The sequence below is a fragment of the Chaetodon trifascialis genome, chromosome 5, assembly GCF_039877785.1.
Source record: "Chaetodon trifascialis isolate fChaTrf1 chromosome 5, fChaTrf1.hap1, whole genome shotgun sequence".
NCBI classification, from domain to species: domain Eukaryota; kingdom Metazoa; phylum Chordata; class Actinopteri; order Chaetodontiformes; family Chaetodontidae; genus Chaetodon; species Chaetodon trifascialis.
Window position 1 is genome coordinate 17,407,698 of NC_092060.1, and position 22,380 is coordinate 17,430,077.

At 42.7% G+C, this 22,380-nt stretch overlaps 1 protein-coding gene across 1 annotated transcript in view; it reads right to left on the reverse strand.

The window, feature by feature from the left end:
• Positions 1-22,380, reverse strand: part of dock2-like (dedicator of cytokinesis protein 2) — a 97,495-nt gene that overhangs the window by 52,646 nt on the left and 22,469 nt on the right. Inside the window, exons 24-26 of the mRNA XM_070963125.1 lie at positions 20,449-20,555; positions 4,774-4,916; positions 147-242 (exon numbers count right to left, since the gene is read on the reverse strand). Coding sequence (XP_070819226.1) covers positions 147-242; positions 4,774-4,916; positions 20,449-20,555 — 346 coding nt within the window. The remainder of the gene's footprint in view (positions 1-146; positions 243-4,773; positions 4,917-20,448; positions 20,556-22,380) is intronic.

Consider the following 22,380-nt stretch of genomic DNA (forward strand, 5'->3'; position numbering starts at 1 on the left):
CATATTTTGTGTTTCATCGATGACATTGGGTTTGAAGAGTTGATTTTTTTTTTTCCTAGTCCAATTTAAACAGCAGGCAAAATGAGAAAAAGACAAGAGAGGTTCCGCCATGTTTGAAAATCAGACATCCGCTTGTATGGACTTACGATTAGGCCATGCTCTCGACCCATTGTGATGACTGTCCGGTTGATGGTCCTCAGCAGAGACACCACAATGTCCCGGATGTGTTGAAATGTTTCCCCCTGAGACAAACAGAGACAGAGAGGAGAGTAAAAGGAAGAGGGAGATAGAGAGAAAAAATAGACAAGGATAAAAAAGACTGTCAGGCTTCCTCAGGTGAAAACACACACAGATGCAGAGCAGAGACTCGTCGGGTTTTGCCGGTGCAGTCGTTCTCCCCTCCCGCGCATTCTCCTCACTGTGAAGACGACCAAGTTTGCACACACTGCCCAAAGCTTTGCTCGAGCTCCGAATGGACAAATGGCACATCAAATGAAACAAGAAAGAGAATAGAGTTTTCTGAATCTGAAAATTTGAATTCTGTTCACTTTTCAGAAAATGTGCCTCGCCAGAACATTCAGCTAATCAACTTCAGCGTGGATATTTGAACCGCAAAGGCTTCTGACACTTGAATGTGGATTTTTTTTTTTTTTTTTTTGTGCAGACCTGCTTTCCAATTCCTATCTTTCCCTTTGAAGCCACTGTTCTGTCATGTTTCTTTTCCTCCATCTGCCTGGTGGGAAACAAAAGGGACGAGATGCGTTTGACAGTCTGTCTGTATTTGTGCTCAGACTTGTCCCAAGTCAATGCCTGCAATTTCCTGGTTAAAATATCAGAATCAGTACTGCTGGACATTAACACTGGCATGTTAAGGACGGTTGGACCTGCTGTCAATGATCTACTTGAGCGTTCGAGCAGGAAGTGATGCATTTTTCTGCCATTTTGGTTGTTTCACCAATTGAAAGCAAAAGTAAAACACAAACTGCGGATCATATACCTTTTGCTTTGGTCGAGCCTTATAAGCAACAGGCTTTGACGCGATATTCACCAAATTTTTAACTACCACAGCTCTTTAGTAATAAAGATACATTTCTTGAACACAGGAGAGAGCAATGCACATAAATCTCCTATTGCAGCATAATGCAGTGAATTTTAGAGCATTGAAACCTAGATGGGAGTTAACACTGGCAACAATGACAAATTCAAACACTGTGATAATTCAGATTAAATAAGGAAATATCAATATATGACAGTATAATCGGGGGGATCAGTATTGCTTTAGGAAACACTGTCAAGAGCTTGAAGATATATTTCTGTATTATGATAATCAGATTCTAGACGATGCTAAATCTTTTATCACTATATCAATATTATTTGGATTTACTGACCTGCTGCACTTCAACCTTTTGGCTTAATATTAATTTAACATGAACATGCAGAAACCTGTCAATACATGATGAGAAAAAAAGCTTTGTTTGATGATCCGTGACGACTGCAAGGTAAGGGAAATGAGGTCTCCCTAATGGCACGCACATAAAAATAGGGCAAATCTCTCAAAAGTAAGCATGCATATGTAAAATGGACCTTTATAGACTCAGGAATCCATGCACACACACGCGCACACACACAATGCTACAGGGAATCGGTCAACGTAAGCTGATTCAGACAAGCCCGAGGGCAGTTGCTCACTCGTGAGGCATCTGCTACATCTAAACACACCTTAGCATTAATGCTGCAGGGTGCATCTGTGTGTGCGCACAACCTTGTTAGCATAATCTGACCCAAATATGTGTGTCTCTATATTTTATGTGCGTATGTCCTTGTCTGAGCTGCTCAGCAAAGCATAACACCTAAGTGGGAAGGCCAAAACCGACAGAAGTAGGTAAAAAGGACTCAAGTTCAAAGTTTCAAAAACACCCCTCTCTCTTTCTGCCTGTTACTGTGCGTGCGTGCGTGCGTGCGTGCGTGCGTGCGTGCGTGCGTGCGTGCGTGCGTGCGTGCGTGCGTGCGTGCGTGCGTGCATGCGTGCGCCAGCCTGATGGCAGATGATGTGACGGGCCTGATGAGAATCAGGTAGGTGTGATTACCCCACATAAAATGTATTGATTCACAGCCACAGGAAAGATAAACAACCGTAAGTGTGCGTGTCATCTTGAAGACCATTTACATTTCAGACTACCTCAAACTCACGCACACACGGTCGCGTAGTTAAGTTGACGCGTAGCTGTTGATTCTAAAGAAGCCTAAATCTTTCAGGCTCACTGTAGGTATTTTGGTCTCCTGGAAAGAGTTTCTCAGACAGTCGCCGTCGAGCAGGAAGCGAGGAGATGAGACGCGGTGCTCTCTCTCGCTCTCCTGCAGAACACAAACATGTGGAAGTGGATTCTCTGTTCATTTATTCCCAACTGCAGCCAGACTGGTTTATCATCTCTACTGGCAACATGATATAAAAACGAAAAAACAGATAACATTGTGTTGGGGGAAGGGGAAAGGAAAAAAAAGGCAGAAAGCTCTGGCGAGCCTCGTCTTTCTGTCTCACTCTGTTAGTATCCTCCCTTTATCACAGACGCACACAAAAGATAAATAGAAAGTAAACGCAAACTCTCCCACAGACAGGGGCATCTGTCTTTCTCTTCCATCTCTGTCTCTCTTTGTCTGACTCTCTTTCTAGTCTGTAGACATCTGTGGCGTGACAACTCAATCAGGTACCACCCAGAGTGAGGAAAAGAGAGATGAGGGTGAAAAACAAAGGAGAAGAGGACGGGAAGGCGAGAAGGTGAGACCGTCTGCCATCACCTCTTCCTTCCTCCTCTCCATCTGTTTTCTTGCTCCCTTCATCCAATTTCAGACAGTCATCTCTCCAGCTCCCTGTATTGTTGTCTTGTAAAATCCCTCCACCTTATTGTCTATGAAACAAACATTTTCACCTCCATCTGTTTAGCTGTTAACTCTCCCTCCTGCCTTTCCAGTCACTCATCCGCCCTGCGTGGCCATGAGCACTTTTCATTTCTCTGGCCTTCTCGCCCCTTGTTCATTTTTTTTCCCCATGAAAATTTCAATAACTAATCCTTCATAGTTTGCTTGTTTGGCCGAGTAACACGACTGTGTGTGTGTTTGGGAGAGAGGCTTTTCATTGGCAAACAACAGCGTCTGGGTTTTACAAAAAGCTGTGCAGCATAAGGAAACGATGCAGTGGGGTTGCAGTCAAGGTTCTTTTTTTAACTATGCTATGTGGAGTCTATGAACACAACAAACTACAAAATGTAGTGTGTGTGTGTGTGTGTGTGTGTGCGTATTTTCCTTTGAATGCAATGTTTGTATTTGAATAAGTCCATTATATTCAGAGTGAAATATCAGAGCACTCATTCACGCACTGACTGTGTCTTTATTTTTTTAGCGCAAGGACTAAACTGCAGTGTGATTGCGTGTTTGTAGATTTCTGTAGCTAATACTGTCACTTAAACGTTCTCCAATAGCGGATTTCTGTCCTCACGCATTTTGCTAGAAAACCTGTTGTGCATCGCTGCTTTTGTAGTCTGCGTGATTGTGTTTGTACCCGTCAAGTCCCTTGAACACTCTGCCGCCGCCTGCTTTTGTTTTTATACCCCAACTGACACAAATTCATCTCATCAAATTCACTTCACTCCATTTATTAGTTCTCTCACTGTATCTCTTCCCTTGGCTCATGCTTCATTAGTGCTATCCAAATAAAGAGAGCTGAAAAAAGCCATACCTTCACTTGAAAGACTCAGCAGGCTGTCAACAACTTGCAGGAGCAATTAAAAAGCCCTCAGCTGGATACTGGTGATGTATTTGTTCTGTGCGTGCGTATTAAAGGTGTTTAGTTCGGGGGCTTTCAACAGACTTTCTTTCAACAGACTAGCATGCAGCAACACGTGTGAAACAAAATCAATTAGATTCTAATTGGTCAAGGCCTGCTTCATTACATGACTGGATAACTGAAGACAAAACAGCTTGAGTATATTTGCTCTTTGGGAGTTTTACTGGGGGGGCAGAGTTCGTTCAAATTCATCCAGTGATGCTAAAAAACAAAAGAAATGTCTTATAATTCATGGGCTGGATAATCATGACGCAACAGTTTCCCAATAATAATGCTTTGCTAGAAGGTGGCATTGTGTCATTTCAGAGCAAATGATACTCGACAGTTCTGTCACTCTTGAGTTTCTCCTGATTGGTCTGCCTCAGCTGGAAGCTTCTGCTGTTTATTACCTTTGTCATTGGGCCGTTTTTATTTTTACCAGACTTGTTCATCACATGATAAGTGCAGATTGTGTCTAGGTAAAGTCTAAAGTGGTGTTGTTGCTGCTTGTTCCTGGCATCGGGGTGAGTGGGTGTGCTCAAGTGACCACTTAGGCGCTGATTTTGTTTCCCACTGACATTTGATTATGCAACCATACAGCTGTACAGCTAGTGTGAGAAGGTATAGTTGATTGGGACTGATATTTGTAGAGTGGGTTACATAAGCTAAATACAAGAAATGAAATAACAAAATATAGAGAAAAAGACATAACTTGCCTCTTGTGTCAATAGAAGATGTGATAGTTTGTCATACTATGCAACAGCATTGACCAGGCTGTCCTTGCATACTGTCAAAACATATATGTGACCATTACATTTAAGCTAGCTATTGTACCCTAACCATATCCAAGTGTGCATTTTGGATGTGGCCTCAATCAGCCACAATGCAGCTTAATGCAAAGTGTGAGTGGGGCATTATGTGTTCTTCACTACAAAGACAGCTGTGTGTCTCACCACATTGTCCCTGCTGAGGACCTCCAGGATGTTGTTGAGCAGCTCCAGGCTATTTCTCCTCTCATCATGAGGGCCGTCAGCCATAGTGGAGAGTGCCCCACTCAGCTCCCGCAGCATCATGGGTAACAGCACATCACGGCACTCTGTGAAGAAACAAAACCACAAGTGATGACAGGTTTTCTAAGCAGAAGCACAACAATAAAGACACACACACACAGTCAGTAAGACAAACCGTATAGCGTGAGAAAGTGTATGCAAGAGTGATATGTTATTTACTTCTTTTAGGCCCTAAAAGATAAGAGTGCTTTCAAAAGTTTAAACATCAACAGTCTCATAAAACATCAAGATTTTCTTTAATGTTTCTTTAATGATTCCTTTCTGAAAAACCCTTCAAAACCTAAAACCCAGACTCTTACATCAATTGGCTCAGCACCTGTGGAGACAGCTGTGCCCACACGGCCATGAGTGATGATGCCGCTGCACCCTGAAGAAGAAATTCAACCCTAACCCCAGAGTGCAAAACAGAGGGATATCGATCAAATGTCTATTTACAGTTTCATGTCTGCTGCTCTGTCAGCCACAGTCACTGTGACCTCATGTTTTCTCTTTGTGTCTCTTTGATCAATCCCAATCCTCAGTTAATTGATGTGTTAATTTGCTCGCACATGCAATGCATCATCAGTGCTGACATCCATAAAAGAGTAAGTCAAAGTGAAGAACGCTAAAATGAAAAAACTATTTGATTAATGCTAAAATATACATAGTTGAACCTACTGTACTTGAAGGCATCGGTTATATTTTTATACTACTTACACCTTGTGCTTAACCGCTCTATAAATTCTTTATGGATGTTAAGTGGTCAGAGCTCTTCTCTGGGGGTTGTCCAAAGTCACTCCATGAATTATAGGAAATCACAGACGAACTGTAGAAAAAGTAGTGCAGCGGAAAGTGAAGTCAAGGTAGAGCTGGGTAAATTAAAGAACGTGTGTGAGGCTTTAGCACCTTTCCTAAAGCAGTAAATATTACCATTCCTTGACTTCTAGTGTAAAAATATTCAAGGATGGACGCTTTTCTCCACTTTTTCTGAAGCTTTCACACTGATGAATGTTTTTGCTTGATGTCCCACAAAATCCTTAATATAACAACCTTTAAAAGCAGTCCCTGCTCTCAGCTGCAATCAAAAAAATACTTGCAACTTAACATGATTTAAGGTTATTTTCATGGCAAACGAGCACAAAGAGAAAACTATGGCTTCTCGTGAGGTTGAAAACATGCAGGGCTAAACGTGCTGTCTGCTCAGTAAACGGTTGATGTTTCTCTTAAGGTGTCGTGCTGAACTACAGTCACAGTCCAAGGCTGCATTTATCTGATTAAAACAGACCCTCAACATCAGATATAAAAGATGTATTATGCAGTTCCACCTATGTATATATGACATATGATTTAATCAATTTTTCCACTTGTCTAGCATGACCTCCACATACACAGAGACAAACAGACACGCTTTCTATAACCCATCCCTCTGTTGTAGCCGCAGGTAGACGAAGCCCATTAAAAGCTCATTTGGGCTGATGCTCGTTAGCTCCATTATTAACTGAGCCAAGCCTATACGCCTGCTGAGTGGATCGTCATCACAACACTCACTCCATCACACAAACATGCAGAGAGGGGGACATGCATGAGGCCCTGACTGCCCTCAATGACTCAGAGAAATGGAGGGCGGGAGGAGACCGGGGAGTGGCCTTTACAGAGGAAATCTGACCGGGGGGAGTGGGGGGGTGTTTAGGTGAGACATTGGGAAAGACTGGATGGCAAACACAAGTAGTATCTTGGTCTATTTAACATAATGCATAATGTACAACTTCAAATAAAAATGTCCTTTAGTCAGAATGAAAATGACACAGCGCGGCTTCCAGGCTATGTCCTTTACAGCGACAGACGATGGTGTTTTCAATGCTGCAAGCTTTGTGTCTGAGTAGAAACCGTGCTAAATCTGTTTAATCCATCGAAGCAGAAACTCATCATCTTTTGTCCTTTCACATAGAGAAAACAATGAGTGTTTTATAGCAGCATTGTTGTGTGTGCTGGCTTGGGAATTAATCCATCTGCCTTCCAGGGGCTGGATGTACCATTAAACCTGTGGAGAACTCCATTCCCTGGTGAAATGACCCCAAAGCCACCTGCATCTATATTTCTATTGATCCGAGAAACAAAACCAGCTGATATTTTTAAGGTGCAACATGTTCAGTGGAGAGAAAGCCAAAGAGAGAGCAGGTGGGGTGGGTGAGAGGGTATCCTGTTGTGTGATACGCTGTGTGCCTTTTGTTTGTACTGTGTCAGGAGCCAGGCGTAATGAAAGAATAACCACGATAACAAGTTTCAAGGTCTATGCCTACCCTGACCCTATGTGTATGCAGGAAGATGGAAGAATACATTTACTGAAGCTCTATGCATAACATTACTGCACCTTGACTAGTTTGTCACATTTGGAGCATTAGAGGTCACATATTATGCAAAATACACTTTTTCAAAAATACATGTGCCCGGTGTGTCTAGAGACCCCAAAAATATGAAAAAGACCAACTTCTCTCTTTTTTGCTTGCTCTACTTTTTAGAAAATGCGTATTCGAAAATGCCAGTCACATTTGCCTCATCTGACGATGAAGGGGATTAGCACCACCTCCATATATCTTTTCCACCTACAGTAGGTAACTCTCTCAATATTTCCTTGCTAACACCGGCTCCGTTAACAGGAAGATGTCGGAGGTACAAGCAAAATTTCTCAGTTGTTGGCTGCAGCCCACAGTCTTCATCTACTCCTATCATCCTATCATGTGACGGAAATGTCCCCACAACACTGGAAAATTGTGTGTGTATCTGATTCCTGGACTGCTTTGCAAATGAGGGCCAGTAATAGCACAAGCGCTAGTATGGATTAATACTGGCTTCCTGTGACCCAACTTCAAATTTGGAGGCTGGAACTTTTCCCATGTTTTATGTTGTTTTATTTTGTAGGTTAGCCCACTGAACTTTGCTTGACTAATGCAGCTACTCACGCAGTCCATGCCAGTGATTAATGTCGTAATATTGACAGTTAAAATAAACTGTGTAAAAGAATAAATCTGGCGTTTTTAAAACCCAGGCCCTATTTTGGTGTCTGAATGATGAATAGGTACAAAAGGTTTTGGAGGTGGTCCAGTAGATCGCCTCAGCCAGCAGCACAACACAGGCTGCAGAGACAGCAGCATAATCCATGCGGGCAACTGTGCCCATCAAAGTATGCGTCCACTAAAAGTGCTTGTTTTTGTCACTGACAGGCTTGGGCTAAGTGTGTGACAATAAAGGGTCCTCACACAGATATACCTTTCTGTTAAAGATCCTTTTTGTTTAACCAGAAAAAGCCACTATTTCACTCTCTTCAACCTTCCAGACTTTATTTACAGAACCGGTAATTTTACCTCGCAGATGATCATAAACACACTTCATTCAAACGTGACAGAAAATAAAACCCACCAAAATCATCTTTGTTAGTCTTCCCACTGTTCTCTGATTTGGTTGAAAATATTGTGGCTCTACACACTGTTTTCCACCTGCTGCCTTTCTGATGCCAGAGCCTCCCTCTTGCTCCTCTCTCAATGTTTTCACATTTAACTCAGTGAATTAACAGTTTATTGCAACCAAACCTCAATTTGAGGCCAACTAAATAATGAAAGTAATAAGTCGGATGTTGGTGGTGGTCAAGCTGCAGGGATTCATTTGCTTGGCGACATTGTGCAGCTTTGATGACCACCCAGCAGCTGGCTTGCTCTGACCATAAAAGGGAGCAGCGTTAGCGGCCCGCTGGGCAGCGAGGCTGGGCTGCTGCTCGGGTAAGTGTTTGGTTTGGAAGGGGTTACGGTGGTGATATTCAAGGAAGAGCAGTGCAGTTAAACTCAGAAGCTACGCACACCAAGGTGTGAGCTGTGGTGCCTGCTCAGGTAAGGCGCCGGCTCAGGACTGTGAGTGCTGACCAATCAGAGGAGACTATGCTTTCGGAAGCAGGGCCTTACAGAGAGAGGAGCTTTTCAGACAGAGGGTGAATAGAGGTCCTAAAGCAATGTGCAACATGACAAAAATAAGTATGTTTTTTGAATATTAAAGAATGTTGACGTTTTTTGTTGGTATGTAATTTTGTCTCGAGTTAGCCTTGATCTGTCTCAGCCACACAAAGTGCTGCCTTAACTGAAAAAATCAGGGAGACAAACAAGAAGTGACAGAACGAGTTAGAGACAGAGCATAATAGAGAAAAAAAAAAAAAAAACTCCAAACAGAAATTGAAACTTAATTTTGTTCTACACTAAACAAAGAAAACTTTCAGCAGTACTTTCAGGTACCAGGCGCACTCGAATTTATATACTGAGCTATAGACAAATTAATTTCCCACAGTGTCACAATCTGCTTGACTCTGGTCGACCTCTCTTCAGGGACTGCTGACACTGTATTGTATATATTTTCAGTATATATTTTCATCAATTTGAATAGTGATGGAAAAACAACCAGAGCACTCTGCTTTTTGATCACTCTCTTTATAACCTGCACTCTTCCGGGAGGTTTTATTTGCAGAGCGAAACACCTTTAGTGCAGTCAGCAGCTGCTTCTCATCTTAAAATTCAGAGAACTTAAAGAAAGCCAAGAACACCCTAATAGCTTGTTCATCTCCAGCATCCTACTTTGACAGATCTGCAAGGGTGTGTATTGAATGTTTTGATTTTACTCAGCTTCCCCTTCCCTTCAAAATGCCTCTGGAGCTCCTAAATATGAGCATCAAAAATGATGAAGTACAGGCTGCTTTGGTAATGCTCCTCCAGACTCTGTGGCTGATAGTCTTCAGTCTCTGATGCGGAACAGGGCTTTTAACTTTGCAGGTATTTCTTAGCGCCTTGCCTGGCCAGGAATAACATCAGGAATGCTAATATCTGCTGCTTCAGCCTGAATGGTAGCTTTCTCAGAGACTTCTTTGAACTACACCATGGTCCTCCGGGCTTTCAGTCTCGTAAGAACATCAGCTACAATGGTGTGCAGCTCCCAGGTCATTCTATAAGAGGACATTTGAATTGACTGCTATTTCAAGTAACACTTGCCCTGGAGTGCGGCGCTGTGACTGACCGTCCTCTCTTTCTGTACAAAAATATGCTTTTATATCAACAGGCAGAATAAAAACTTCCTGGCACACTAATGAGTAAATTTTAAAAAACAAACAATGGCTCCTCACATTGGATCACCAGACGCAGTGGATGCCTCTTAACAGGTATTGCAAGAGCACATACTGCAAGTGGAGCCACCTGAGGTCATTTTAATAGGATTTTATTTCTTGTCTGAGTCAAAATACACCTTAAGAGTACTATCGCAATGGCTGAGTGGTTTAACTATCTGTCTAAATTTGCCCTTATTTGAGCTAGAGGGATGTTTGTAATAGTCAAAAGCAGTTTCTTGCTGATGAATTTCACTCATGCTACATCTGTTGGGTCCTTAAAGCCCATGGCAGACCAATCAAATGCTATTCAACAACAGGGAACTTTCTAATGTTGGCAGAGTGTGCTTTTAAACTTGTGCTTTTGACCAAACACATCCAAGCAGCTGACCAAACTGAAGCAAACAGTTGCCTTCAGAAATGACCTCAAAGAGTTTTTCATCTCTGTCATGAACTGGGGCATTAACAAAGATGAGAGAGATGATCTTCTCTCAAGTCGCACTAGAGAAGTTTTACAGGCTGTTGGACATCAAGTGTAAAATACAGGGACTGCATTTCAAGGGAGCGACTGACAGTCACTTTGAATTGTGAAACACATTGGTATGTAAGCAATAAGAATAAATATGTCTTGATAAGATAATCCTTTAACAATAAGAGACACTGTTCCAGAAACCTAAGAAGCTCTCTACAAAGTTAAAGGCTCAGTAATAACTGTACACAGCAAATGTACTGTTAGTGTAAATACCTGTTGGCAAACATGGCAAAGTGATCAGGCTTCATCAAATGGCCAAACACAAATTAAATCTAACCAAACTTCGCTAAACAGTTCCAAACAAGGACAGACAGCCATGGCACCCCGAAAAAAAAACATCTGTGTTTGCTGGAGAATGTTTCGTGTGCTATCAGCTTGAATGCAAAAAACTTGTAAATCTAGCTCCCTCATGCAATCTGAAGCGCCAGCATATCCTCCCCTCACTCCTCCTGGTGGCTGTTTTTACCTCTCATGTGTCTCTCACTGTCTTCATCTGCTATTTGTATTCTTCGTGCACCCTGGTCCTCTATGTATAATGCAATCTCCATCTTCTCCAACTCAATCTTTTGCCGGTTGTTTTCCATCTTGTTTATTTCTGTCTGCTGATGCGTCTACGTGTCCTTTGACACCTTTCCTCTCAATTCCCATATCTGTCATGTCATCTTACTGTTCTGTCTGCCATAATTCTGCTTCTCCAATTCAGCATTTCAGGTAAAATTTGTTTCACCACAAACTTTCAATAACGTATCAGTAATTTGTTACCTATTAACTGATGCCACCAATCACCAGTTTGAAGTCGTAAGCTTCTTCTCAAGCTTCTGTCCTCTCAGTGAGTATAGAACAGTACTACATTTGCTACATGGTCTAAATCTGCTCTGCCTTGAGCTTCTCAAACAGAACTTCCTCTTGGGTTGCATACAAATCCAGCATCCTTTGGTAGGATTGCCAGAGTCTAACCCCAGTCATGGCCCTAATCCTATAACCTTAAACCATTTTTTGCAGAAGTCTCTTTGGTGGAGGTTGCTGGCGGCTACTCTGCATCGAAGGAGCCTAAAAAGAGGCGCTGGCTGAGAGGGGGGTGGGGGGAGGATGGAGAAGTGGAGGAACTGTGCAAAAGGTAGCAGAGAAATAGAGAGAGCAAGAAGGCATTTTTCAACTGATGCAGCTGTTGCTTTTAACTCACGTTTGAAGAGGTTTGATATGACACGGAAAAAATAAACATACAAATTATGAGCCATTTTGTAATGGAGAAGATGCAATTTGACAGAAACACACAGACACAAACACACACACGGCTGTGTTTCTGTCCTTTTCAGGGACATTACATAGGGCCAGGCTTTTAAGTATTTTTTTAGGATCAAAGATCTTTTGAGCCCCCAGAGAGCCCGTGCCCCTCGGAGTGCTCCTCCAAGAGCACTGCGCCTTTACCCAAACCTAACCATAACCACTACTTGCCTAAACCTTACCTTGACCCCAACGCAAGTCTCCACATTAGAATATACTGTAATGATTTACATTATGGGGACTTAAGGAAGAATAAGTCCCCACAATGTGACTGCGTCCCCACAACATGAGTAATACACATTCACAAACACACACACACACTTGTGACTTAAATTAACATTGGTGACTGCACCAACAGTTGCACTTCCTCGTGCACACCTGTGTTGCCATGTTCCACTCGCCTGTGTGATTTAGCTGCATGTTATGCGTTTTAGCCCGCGGTGCAACAATGCGGTAAATCAATTCTGCCATGCTGTGGAAGAGAGCTTCGCCAAGAGGCACTGGCAGGCAAATGGAAATTGAGGTCTTGGGGCAAACATTGGGATGCATTTTAACTTCTCATCTAGCTTTCACAATGTGCAGATATACACACTTGTTCAAAGAAACTGAAATACACACACCAACAGACCTTCAAGTACTCATCTATATTCAATTGGAAATGGCTATTTATTCTAGCTGTAATCTCCTTTTGATTATTAATACCAATGTGTGTCAGTGTACCCAAGTGTGAATTGTCTTGTCTTTTGCGTCTGATTTGGCACCTCAATGCTATTTAATGTGTAAGAGCTGGAAAGTCCTTTTTTTTTGCCTGTGCGAGACCGTGGTTGTGTGTTTGGCTTACCAAATTTGCGCGAGCAGACGGCCACCAGTGCTGGCAGGCCACCACACAGAGCGCAGCTTTGATGGCTCAGCAGCTAGCTCATCTTTTCACTGTTCCATTTTTTTCATTCGACAGCCAAACACAATAAACTATAGCACATGATAATGCGATGCAATCTCGGTTTCCGAGAGGCATGTAAATCAGAGGTGTCTTCCCCTTTCTATCCATTCCCCTCTCTCGCTCCTCTCTTTGGTCGTCGTGTCTTGCTTTCAGCAAGACAGAGTGATAGAAAAGATGATAATGAGGAGGTTTGGAAGCGCAACGACAAGTAAATCTTCTGAGTTGAGAGGGGTTGGGACCACTCCAACTGTCCCGCTTGGTGATGACTGAATGTCTCTCTCGGCAGGTTTTTCATCTCTCTGTGTCACTGTGGGTGTCTCCTCTCATCCACTCTCCCTCCATCCTTCATTTGTCTTCCTCCCTCCTTTCTCACTTTTTCCCTTGCTCCATCTTTGAGCCCCATTACAAATTTAAAGCCCTACATTTCCTCTGTTGGTATTTAGGTTGTGCCTGTCTGTCCTCACGTCTCTCTCTTTTTTTTCTTTTTTTTTCTTTTTTTTTTTTAAATCGCTGGTTCGATTTGGTGCGGTGGTAAAATATACTTGACATGTGTGATTTGTAAAAGAAAGAAAGCTGTCACAAAATGGTTTAGTGGGGTAATATTTTTTCACAGAAATACATAAAATTGTCTTGCCTGCATGAATGAGTGCTCTCCCCAAAGTGAGGGCCAATAAGTTACATATGAGAGAGTGCACTACCGAATGATGGTGATACACAGTAGTTACGATGCCTGAAAGTGCATTTTTCACTGTGATTGCAGTGATGTTGATAAGATCTGGCACCGAACAAACACTGCCGCGAAACGAAAGTAAACACAAACCCAGTAAAGGCTGCTGCTGATTGCTTTTCTTCTACCATGTACACATACAAACACACGAGAACTAGACCAGAACTACTAGAACTTTCTTGTTATAAGAACTATAAAGAGAAATAGGAATAATAAAGAAGTATAACCCCAGGTATGTGATGATTTTTGCTTGTTAGCTCGTACAGCCCTGCACATGCTTGCCATGTTTCCCACTAAAGCAAAGACAGTGTGAGATACCGTTGTTACCGTTCATATAATCCCTTGAGTGCTTCTAGCTGCAGCTCTTATTTATTTCACCCTGTGCTTCAAACAGCCCGTAAATGATCTTTCTCTTTCTTTCCACCTGTCTTAGTCACCGTCTATGAGTCACCCACTAATTGCTACCCCTCATCGCTGCCTTCCTGCACTGCTCCGTCTTCCATGTGACTATGAAATTGATTGATCAATTAGTCTGTTGGTAGCGTTAGTTGCACCAGCATTTTTGTTCAATTTAACCGAGGCAGATCAACGGTAGATGAATGCCTCGCCGTGAACCATCTCACTGCTTTGATTGATGGGCAGGCTTATTCCCAGTGTCCTCTAATAGGGGAGTAATATATCAAGAAGCTACTGGTTCTGGTTAGGGTTATATCTGATTTCAGGATTCAAATCCTGCTTTGCATTTGTTCAGACTGGATAATAGGATGAGCACAGTTGTGATACATATGCTCAATCTGTAAATCACTTATTCTTTATACGAGCTCCAATTTGATGAAGTGTTGAAATGGTTTGTCGTAATATCTTCAATACCATCCACTTCAACCGTTATCGCTGCTGCTACAGTGACCCAGCATCCCAACGGGGATCATTAAGTTTTAAGAGTCCCAGAAATGATATTTTGTTGTAACCTAAAAGAAAGGTGCAGTGTAGCTGTGCAGAGGACAGCTGGCTAATGACAGCACCTAGCAAGTGTCTCCTGTCTCACATCCAAACCAAATTAATTAATAAGTGTGTTGATACACAGATCATTGTGTCCCTCTACTGTCCTTGTCTACATTCAGTTTTCAAAAAAATGAACCCGCAGACAAAAGCATGGCTCAGAATATCACTGAGACGGAAGGTGTGTGTGTGTGAGACAGAGGCATTTCCCAAAATGATTAAACTCAGTTCACTTTGCTCCATTAGTCCCATCCATCCCTCTTCCCGAGTTTCAGCCACAACCTCCCAAACTGCAGCCTCTGCAGACTCTGAATGCATGACAGAAGCTACCACTCTCTCTCTCGCTCATTAACCTTGTGGAACGATCAACCCACAGCCCTACAGTAAACACAGCCTCTATAACAACAGTCAAACATCATTTGTGGCAGATGGCTCCTCTGCTGTCAAACACCCAAATACACATATTAACACATGCACGCACATAAACACAAACTCACTTACTTCTTTTACCCAAGTTAGATTCATAATTCTCTGACGGGGTGTGCTGTGGAGTTGTTGCCGGGTGTTTGTGAGCATGAACTCAATGCAGTCACTGTAAGGTGTGACATAAGTCATCAGTGTGATGAAGAGAAGAGAAGAGAAGAGAAGAGAAGAGAAGAGAAGAGAAGAGAAGAGAAGAGAAGAGAAGAGAAGAGAAGAGAAGAGAAGAGCAGTAAATAAAGATGCTGTGGTGCACTAGGAGCAGAGAGAGAGCAGAGAGAAGCACTTCTGGGACAGCCTGAGGGGACACAGCAGCCATATGACAATTATGTTTTTTTAGGATTCACATGTCTGTCTCTTAATATGTCTACATAACTGGGGAAATGGCATATGGGCACAAGGGGGCTGAGTGGACCACCAAGTAACCTGTAACACACCCTGAGCAGCAGAGGAGCTGACAGCTTTGAAATCACAGCTCAACCAGCTGCTCTGAGAAAGGCCAGGAGAAATACACAACCACAAATGAAGTCGCCTTGTGGTGCATGCAAACACTTGCCTGGCCTCAGGGTAACCCTCACACATATATCACATACCATAATTTTAAAAACACTGGCTTTTCACATGCGATTTAGTGAAAATAAGATGCTAATGCAGCCTTATATTAGTAATAGACCACATGGGATAAAGAAGTTTAACGGTTAATTGGTTACTTGGTAATATCTGAGTCACTGAAAGCCCTCTTAGAAGCCAAACAGAAAATCACATTCAGTATCATTATAACTGGGGCCCAAAGTGACCTGTCGCTAATGCTGATTGGTAGAGAATGTGCAGACAACCGAGATCACTCAGCGCTGATTAAATCCTGACGATAATAACGGTACAGGACATCACTCATCCATATTCATCAAGCACTGACATGCATCTGTTAAGTAATCACAGCCAGGGTAATATAGACATGAGTGTGAACAATGTCAACAATACTGTATAATGCGCTGCAGTAAAGAGCAAGCAATTTAAGTAATGAGATTGCTGCTGTCTGTATGGGCTGATATGAATGACTAAAAAACTCAGTGCAGAGGCAGCTTTTCTGATTTTATGGGTTATTTTTATGTCATGTCATAGAGATACTAGCTGTAACCATTAATCTTAATCATGAGCATGGCACTAAAACATAAAGGGTTTCCTTTAATCTGTTTAATATGTACTACAAGATGAGTTACATGACTGTTGTCTTTTCTTCAGCTGTACAGATGGAGGAGGGGAAATGGCATCCTGGCTGAGAAAATACAGAGGGTTAGTGGATTGAATCAGGGACTTTGACCAGCTTTGGGAAATGAGTGGGCAAACAAAATGACAGACGCATCCCTCTGTCCCTCCGCTCTTTGCTCTCCCTGATCTCTTGTCCTTTTTTTCCCCCTTTATCAGCGTTGATGCTCTCAATCTGTCACAGTGATTGCCGGACGGCATTATAATTTGCCTAAATTGAGCCATAATGCGCCTCGTAAATTTAATTTTGTCTCAAAACCAGATTAACCCGTATGGCAGGATGCACATGTGTATCTGTGCATGTGTGCCACTGTGCGTATGGGTGCATTGTGTGTGTTTGTGTGTGCATACAGTATGCGCTTGCCAAGATTCTTAATCCCAGGAGCGTATGCTGAATAAATCAGAGGAGTATTTTTGAGCAAGAGGAAAAAAAATCCAATCCCTTCAAACACTGCCCATGGATGCAACCAGTCATGAGAAAGCCAAGCACATGGACAGGCAAAAGCAGCAAGTTGGACACAAACACAGACACGCACGCGCACGCACACACACACATTTTAAACCAGGGTTGCAGAAAAACCATGTGACTATGTGACAGGACCTCATTACAAAAATAGCAACTGCTTTCCTACTGAATAGCCACAAGAAAAACGATCTTATACAAAAGCGTTAGTAAAGGACTTATTGTCTGATTTTTGCCAAAATATACGCATACTGTACACCCAAAGGTGAAGATGAATTATTTTCATACAGATTTTAATCCTGCTGAAAGAAGATGCTGACCAGTCTAGTTTGCAGTAAACAATACCCTCTTGTAATGAGGACAGCTCAGAAAATCTTCCAGAATTGGAGCAGAAGCAAATGTGCTGCTCATTATGAGCCCCCAGGTAAATAAAATAAGAAATAATGGAATGGTGACAAGACATTATGGTTGCATTGCAGTTGGTGCTTTTATTACTCAATTACCACCCAGATGTCTGTGTTATTGATTTTTTAATCTGTTGTTTGCTATCTAAAATAAAAGCTAATGAACTCACAGATTATTTATCCAGTAAAAAACAAACATAACGATCCCTGAGATCGCTCATTTTCTCTCTTTGTCAAACATGAGCAAGCAAGTGATCTCCTGTCTCACACTGACACACACACAGCATCCCCTTCCATCATCTAACCTCTCCTTCGCTGTCAGTGGCTTGGCATTTTTCTCTGGAGGGTGAGTTTGGCGGGTCCACTCAGACAGACAGTCAGACAGACAGGTAGGGGTTATAAAATATGTATTGCAGTGCAGTGATAGGACACCGGGGGCCATTAGCTATTATAAATATATAATTTAGCTCTGCTGCATATTTCAGCCTCCTAGGCGAATGACACCCTAGCATACAAGCCCTTTGATTAGCATCCCCATGCTAAAATGCATCTCAATTAGACTGAGTGTCAGCCCTCATTTGGTGTGGCACGGCTCGAGATGGAATGGACCAATGTATAAATGAACGAATAAATAAATAAGCTCCATGCCGGAGGATGGAGAGAAGAGAGCAGAGGAGGGGCAACAGCATGCAGGTTTGCCGATAGATTGAGCAGGCCTGAAACTTTAATCACTTCCAGACTATTTAATAGCAAAACATGGACAGTCTCTCGCTCATCCTCTCCTTTTTTCACTCTCCCCAAACTATTCTCCCAGCGCCACCATACACCTGTTCTCTCCTCTCTTTATCTGTCTCAAATCCCTCGTTCCTTCTTTTTCCACCAGTCTTTTTCTCTTCCCCACTCCTCTGTCATCCATCTTTCCCACCCCTTTTACGTATCCCTCTGCCTCTGCCCCACATTTACCAATCATCATGTCATCCCTCTTTTCCTCTCAATTCCTTTTTTTTCATAAAGATTCTTCCCTTCTCCTCTTTCTGTGGCAAATAAACTCTCCTATTTTTCTGCTGTCCATGCTTTCCTCCTCTGTTTGTTCTTTCCTCCGCGGCGTCTCCGTTACCTCTGCCCGACTCCACCTCCATCATTTTTGCATTTGAAAAGTTTTATTCCAAAAAGAGACTTCCACCATTTCAAACACGCGAAACGCATGAACCTCTTGGCATGAATTTAAAACTTCATGGGCTACGACTGGAGCTAAAAATAAATAGTAGGTGGACAATCATCTGGTTTTCACATATTGAGTGATACTTCAGAGGTCTGTTTGCCAACATTGATATATAGCATTTTGGCATGATGCCCTACATTCCTTTGTTTTTTCTCTTTAGCCTGCTCTCTATCGCTCACTCTCCTGTTACTTTCGTCGCATTCTCCCCTGTCCTCTTCCTCTTGTGGTGACAGAGTGCGTGTTGACAGCTGGCCAGAGGGCCGAGCCTGTCGTCTCGCCCTCTGGGGAATCAATCATCTGAGCAAGGATCAATACCAAAGGACCGTAGCTACTGACTTGGCTGGCAGCGACTAATGAGCAGACCCACTGCTACACTGGGCAAAAACAACATTCAAGGCAGTGCACACACCCATTTAGCATGCACCGCTGCACAAACACTGAATGCACAGATGCACTCACACTCAGATATAGTGTCCTCAATGACTCTGAAATAAATACGTACAAATGTGTTTGCTGGTTGCGTATGAGAATGCATTCATGCACACAGGGAGCAAAGTCCATGATGTGATTGAAACTGTCCCGCACAGCCCAGCATGCATCCCATCACATCGCCTTTCTGTCTCAAACCAAATTTGGTTCACAACAGTCGCTCAGAGTCTACTTCAAATTGTTCTGTTTGTGCTGCAGAGGTCCGATTATGGACCCCCTTATGGAGTCTGTATTATATAGCAGCACAACATTAGCCCACTCTATCTGTCACCGTGTGTGCAGGGGAAACCACCACTTATCAGCCCACTACAAGCAAATTAGACAGACATAATAGAGCTGAACAGAGGTAGGGGGTGGACTGATGTGTAGTGCACTTTAAAAGGTACGATGCAGACAAACTCATGTGTCCCTGGCAATTATGCCAAATCTAGTGAAAATCCCTTAAAAGTAGAATAGGGACGTTGTGAAAAGTGACACATTAATGACAGTGAAAACGCAGTTTTATGAAAACACTTCCCGTCTTATCTGCCTCAAACGTCAGCTGAAATTACTTATCCTCCTTTGGCAGACGGCAGCCATCACCTGTGACATTAATATGATAACGCTTTCTCTGTATTCACCACCAACACCTACTGATGCGTGAATGGTGTATTCATTTTCTGCTTGTAGTGAGGTTCATGGACATCTTCAGTCTGGGTGGAGAGAGAATGCCAATACCACAAAGATAAAAGAAAACCATCAGATATTGCCAATGACTAACAAACATCTGTCTTAATTCCTGCCTGTTATTTTAGCCTTGAGACTGTTTAAGGTGGAAGGAAGTGACCTTTACCATCAGTGGAGTACATTAATGGGTGCTACTTGTGCTGATTTTAATAAGATAGCATCTGACTGGGGACAACTGCACTGATTGTAATGTCAGTGGTGAACAAAGCAGCATCGAAATTGCATGTTACATCATCAAATATTACTTCCTTCATCTCAATAGAAAATAGCACCAGAGGAAAAGTGACTCAAATACCAACATCATCTTTATTGAAATGCTAGCTGAAGGAGCTGATTTTTCTTTTTTTTTTTTTTTGTAATAACAAATGAAGGTAAGAATATTGTGATGAAATTACATAACACGTAAAGTTAGGTTTATTCTACATAAATTAAATTGACCTGGCCTGAACGTGTGTACGTTGCAGTAAACAAAGTAAAACATTAATACATAAACACCAGTGTGTCCTTTCACCATTTGGCTGATGCTTTTATCCAAAGTGCTTTACTGGATTGCCCTACAGGGAATGGAACATTACCCTTAAAGTATTAGCACCACACTTTTATCCACTGTGGCGTATAGAGATAAAACCTTTAAAGCAGAGCGTACTCCCTTACTGGTTGTGAAGCACAGTGTGAACAGCTGTCTGCCCAGTCCTGCTGCTGGGCTGAAATCACTCACTGTATAATAGACCTTTAAATGTGATCTCAACCTTTAAGTGAGAAGCAACTAATGCTCTGTTGGATTTCACACAGAATGAGGTGGTAGGTGCTTGGTGCTGTGCACATCTGTGATTGGTTCTACACACAGCTGTCAAGTCAGCCACTGGTTAGTAGCTCAGTGCTGAGACCTGTAATAGGAAAAAAAATGACAAACCTTGTTTCTGGAACAGCTGGCTGCTGACGATTTCAGTCATGGAGGCCACCTTCTGCTTCTGGAGTTTCTCAGGGGGAATGCAGGCATAAAAGTCATGCAGCAACTGACTGGAGAGAGAGAGAGAGCAATTGGCAGTGGAATAAATAATCAGCAAGATTGTAAGGAAAGAGCAACAGGTTTGTTTACGGAACATAAGTACAATAAAATTCAATAATCATTATATATTGTACATGTTTTGAATTTTAACAAACAAATCTCCTGGCTCTATTTGTTCCCACCGTGTACATAATTGGTTAAAAGATCGACAACACGACCATATCTTAGTATATCAACCTTGAAACATCTCTTCTTTAAGGTCATAAAATATGCAATAACTAAAAGCAATGGCTGTGCAGCATAGATATGGGCAAAGCAGTGCTGCATGAAAACAAATGAGCCAAAGCCTAAACACGCTTTAATGAAGACACGGGTTTGAGTCATCCTCCGCCCCAAATTCAATTTTAGAATAATTAAACAGGCTGGTTGCAAGCCTTGATGCCACTTAAAAAGATTGAATGCCCAGCGCATGGCAAACCCTCTGTCTCCATTTGTATGTCTCTCACTTTGTCTGCTTAAATTATGCCACACAGGTTGCAGAAGCACTTTCAGTAATGGTATGAAAGAATGAAAGGCACCACCTCTGGTCCCAAATACAACAAAAAGGTTTGTGTGTCTTTTGATGTGCGTAAGCTGGCACGAGGACACGCTGGGGTACAGAGGGTCAGTGCAGACTTATCAGGCCCACTAATCATCTGAGCTGAATTTAATTAAAACCCAAAATGTCAGCCTATTCCCTCGTGTACATGCGAAAGACACAAAGAGCAAACAAAAAAACATGCATAACTATGTATGTGCTTGTACCACTCTGAGGATCACACTACAGGTGAGTTTACAAGGAATGCGACTATAACGAAGATGAGACAAAGCTTTGATGTCCACCTCATGCCCAGTGATTGTAATTCACACAGCCTGCTTTTGCAAACTCTGCCTGAGGCAATTCTGATCAGGAATGCAATGGGGACCTTACTTTCAAGTTTGGATGGCTCGGTTATGTTTGTGTGCGTAAAGAAGTGGAGAAGACAGACTATGAGGGCCAGCGACCGTGTGGGGAGGAGAGAGAAAGAGAAAGCAAACCACAGGAAGTGAGAACATACGCCCTGATTTTTAACTCGATGCATCACCTTTCTGCCTGTGCATGCGTGTTATTTGCTTGTGTGTCTGGCGCTAATGGTAGCACCTTTGTGCTTGGTGGCACGGTGGCACAGGTGGTAACACTATCGCCTCACAGCTAGAAGGTACCGGTTCGAATCCCGCTGTGGGCGCTGGTGGCATGTCCTCCACCATGCCTTCAGTGCCTGCTGCTCGAGGAAAGGGGCCTCCCCGTGCCTGGGGACACCTGGGGTATCCTCCGTAAAACACCCCCACTAAAAACATGCAAGAAGATCACCACCTGACCAATGGTGACGACAAAAGGAACTGGCCCCCGGGCGCCGGTCAGCTGGCGGCCCACCGCTCCTGGTCTGCCGCGGAGGAAGGACTGACCAGGATGGGTTAAAGGCAGAGAAAAAATTTCACATATGCATGGCGTGTTCAGTTTCCCCTCCCTAACTTCGCATGTTGTGTTAAATTGTATCTAATAAAGGGATTTCTTTCTTTCTTTCTTTCTTTCTTTCTTTCTTTCTTTCTTTCTTTCTTTCTTTCTTTCTTTCTTTCTTTCTTTGTGATGCTGTGTTGACATCATGCCACTGAAGGGATGAGCGGCAGCTGAGGATAATCCACAAACACATGTATGTGCACGCAAATGCACACACAGGTCACAGAGAGATGAAAAGAGACATTACGGGGAAGAGGGCATTTGCAATTGTGCTGCAAGTCAAGAAGTCTTCATCATAT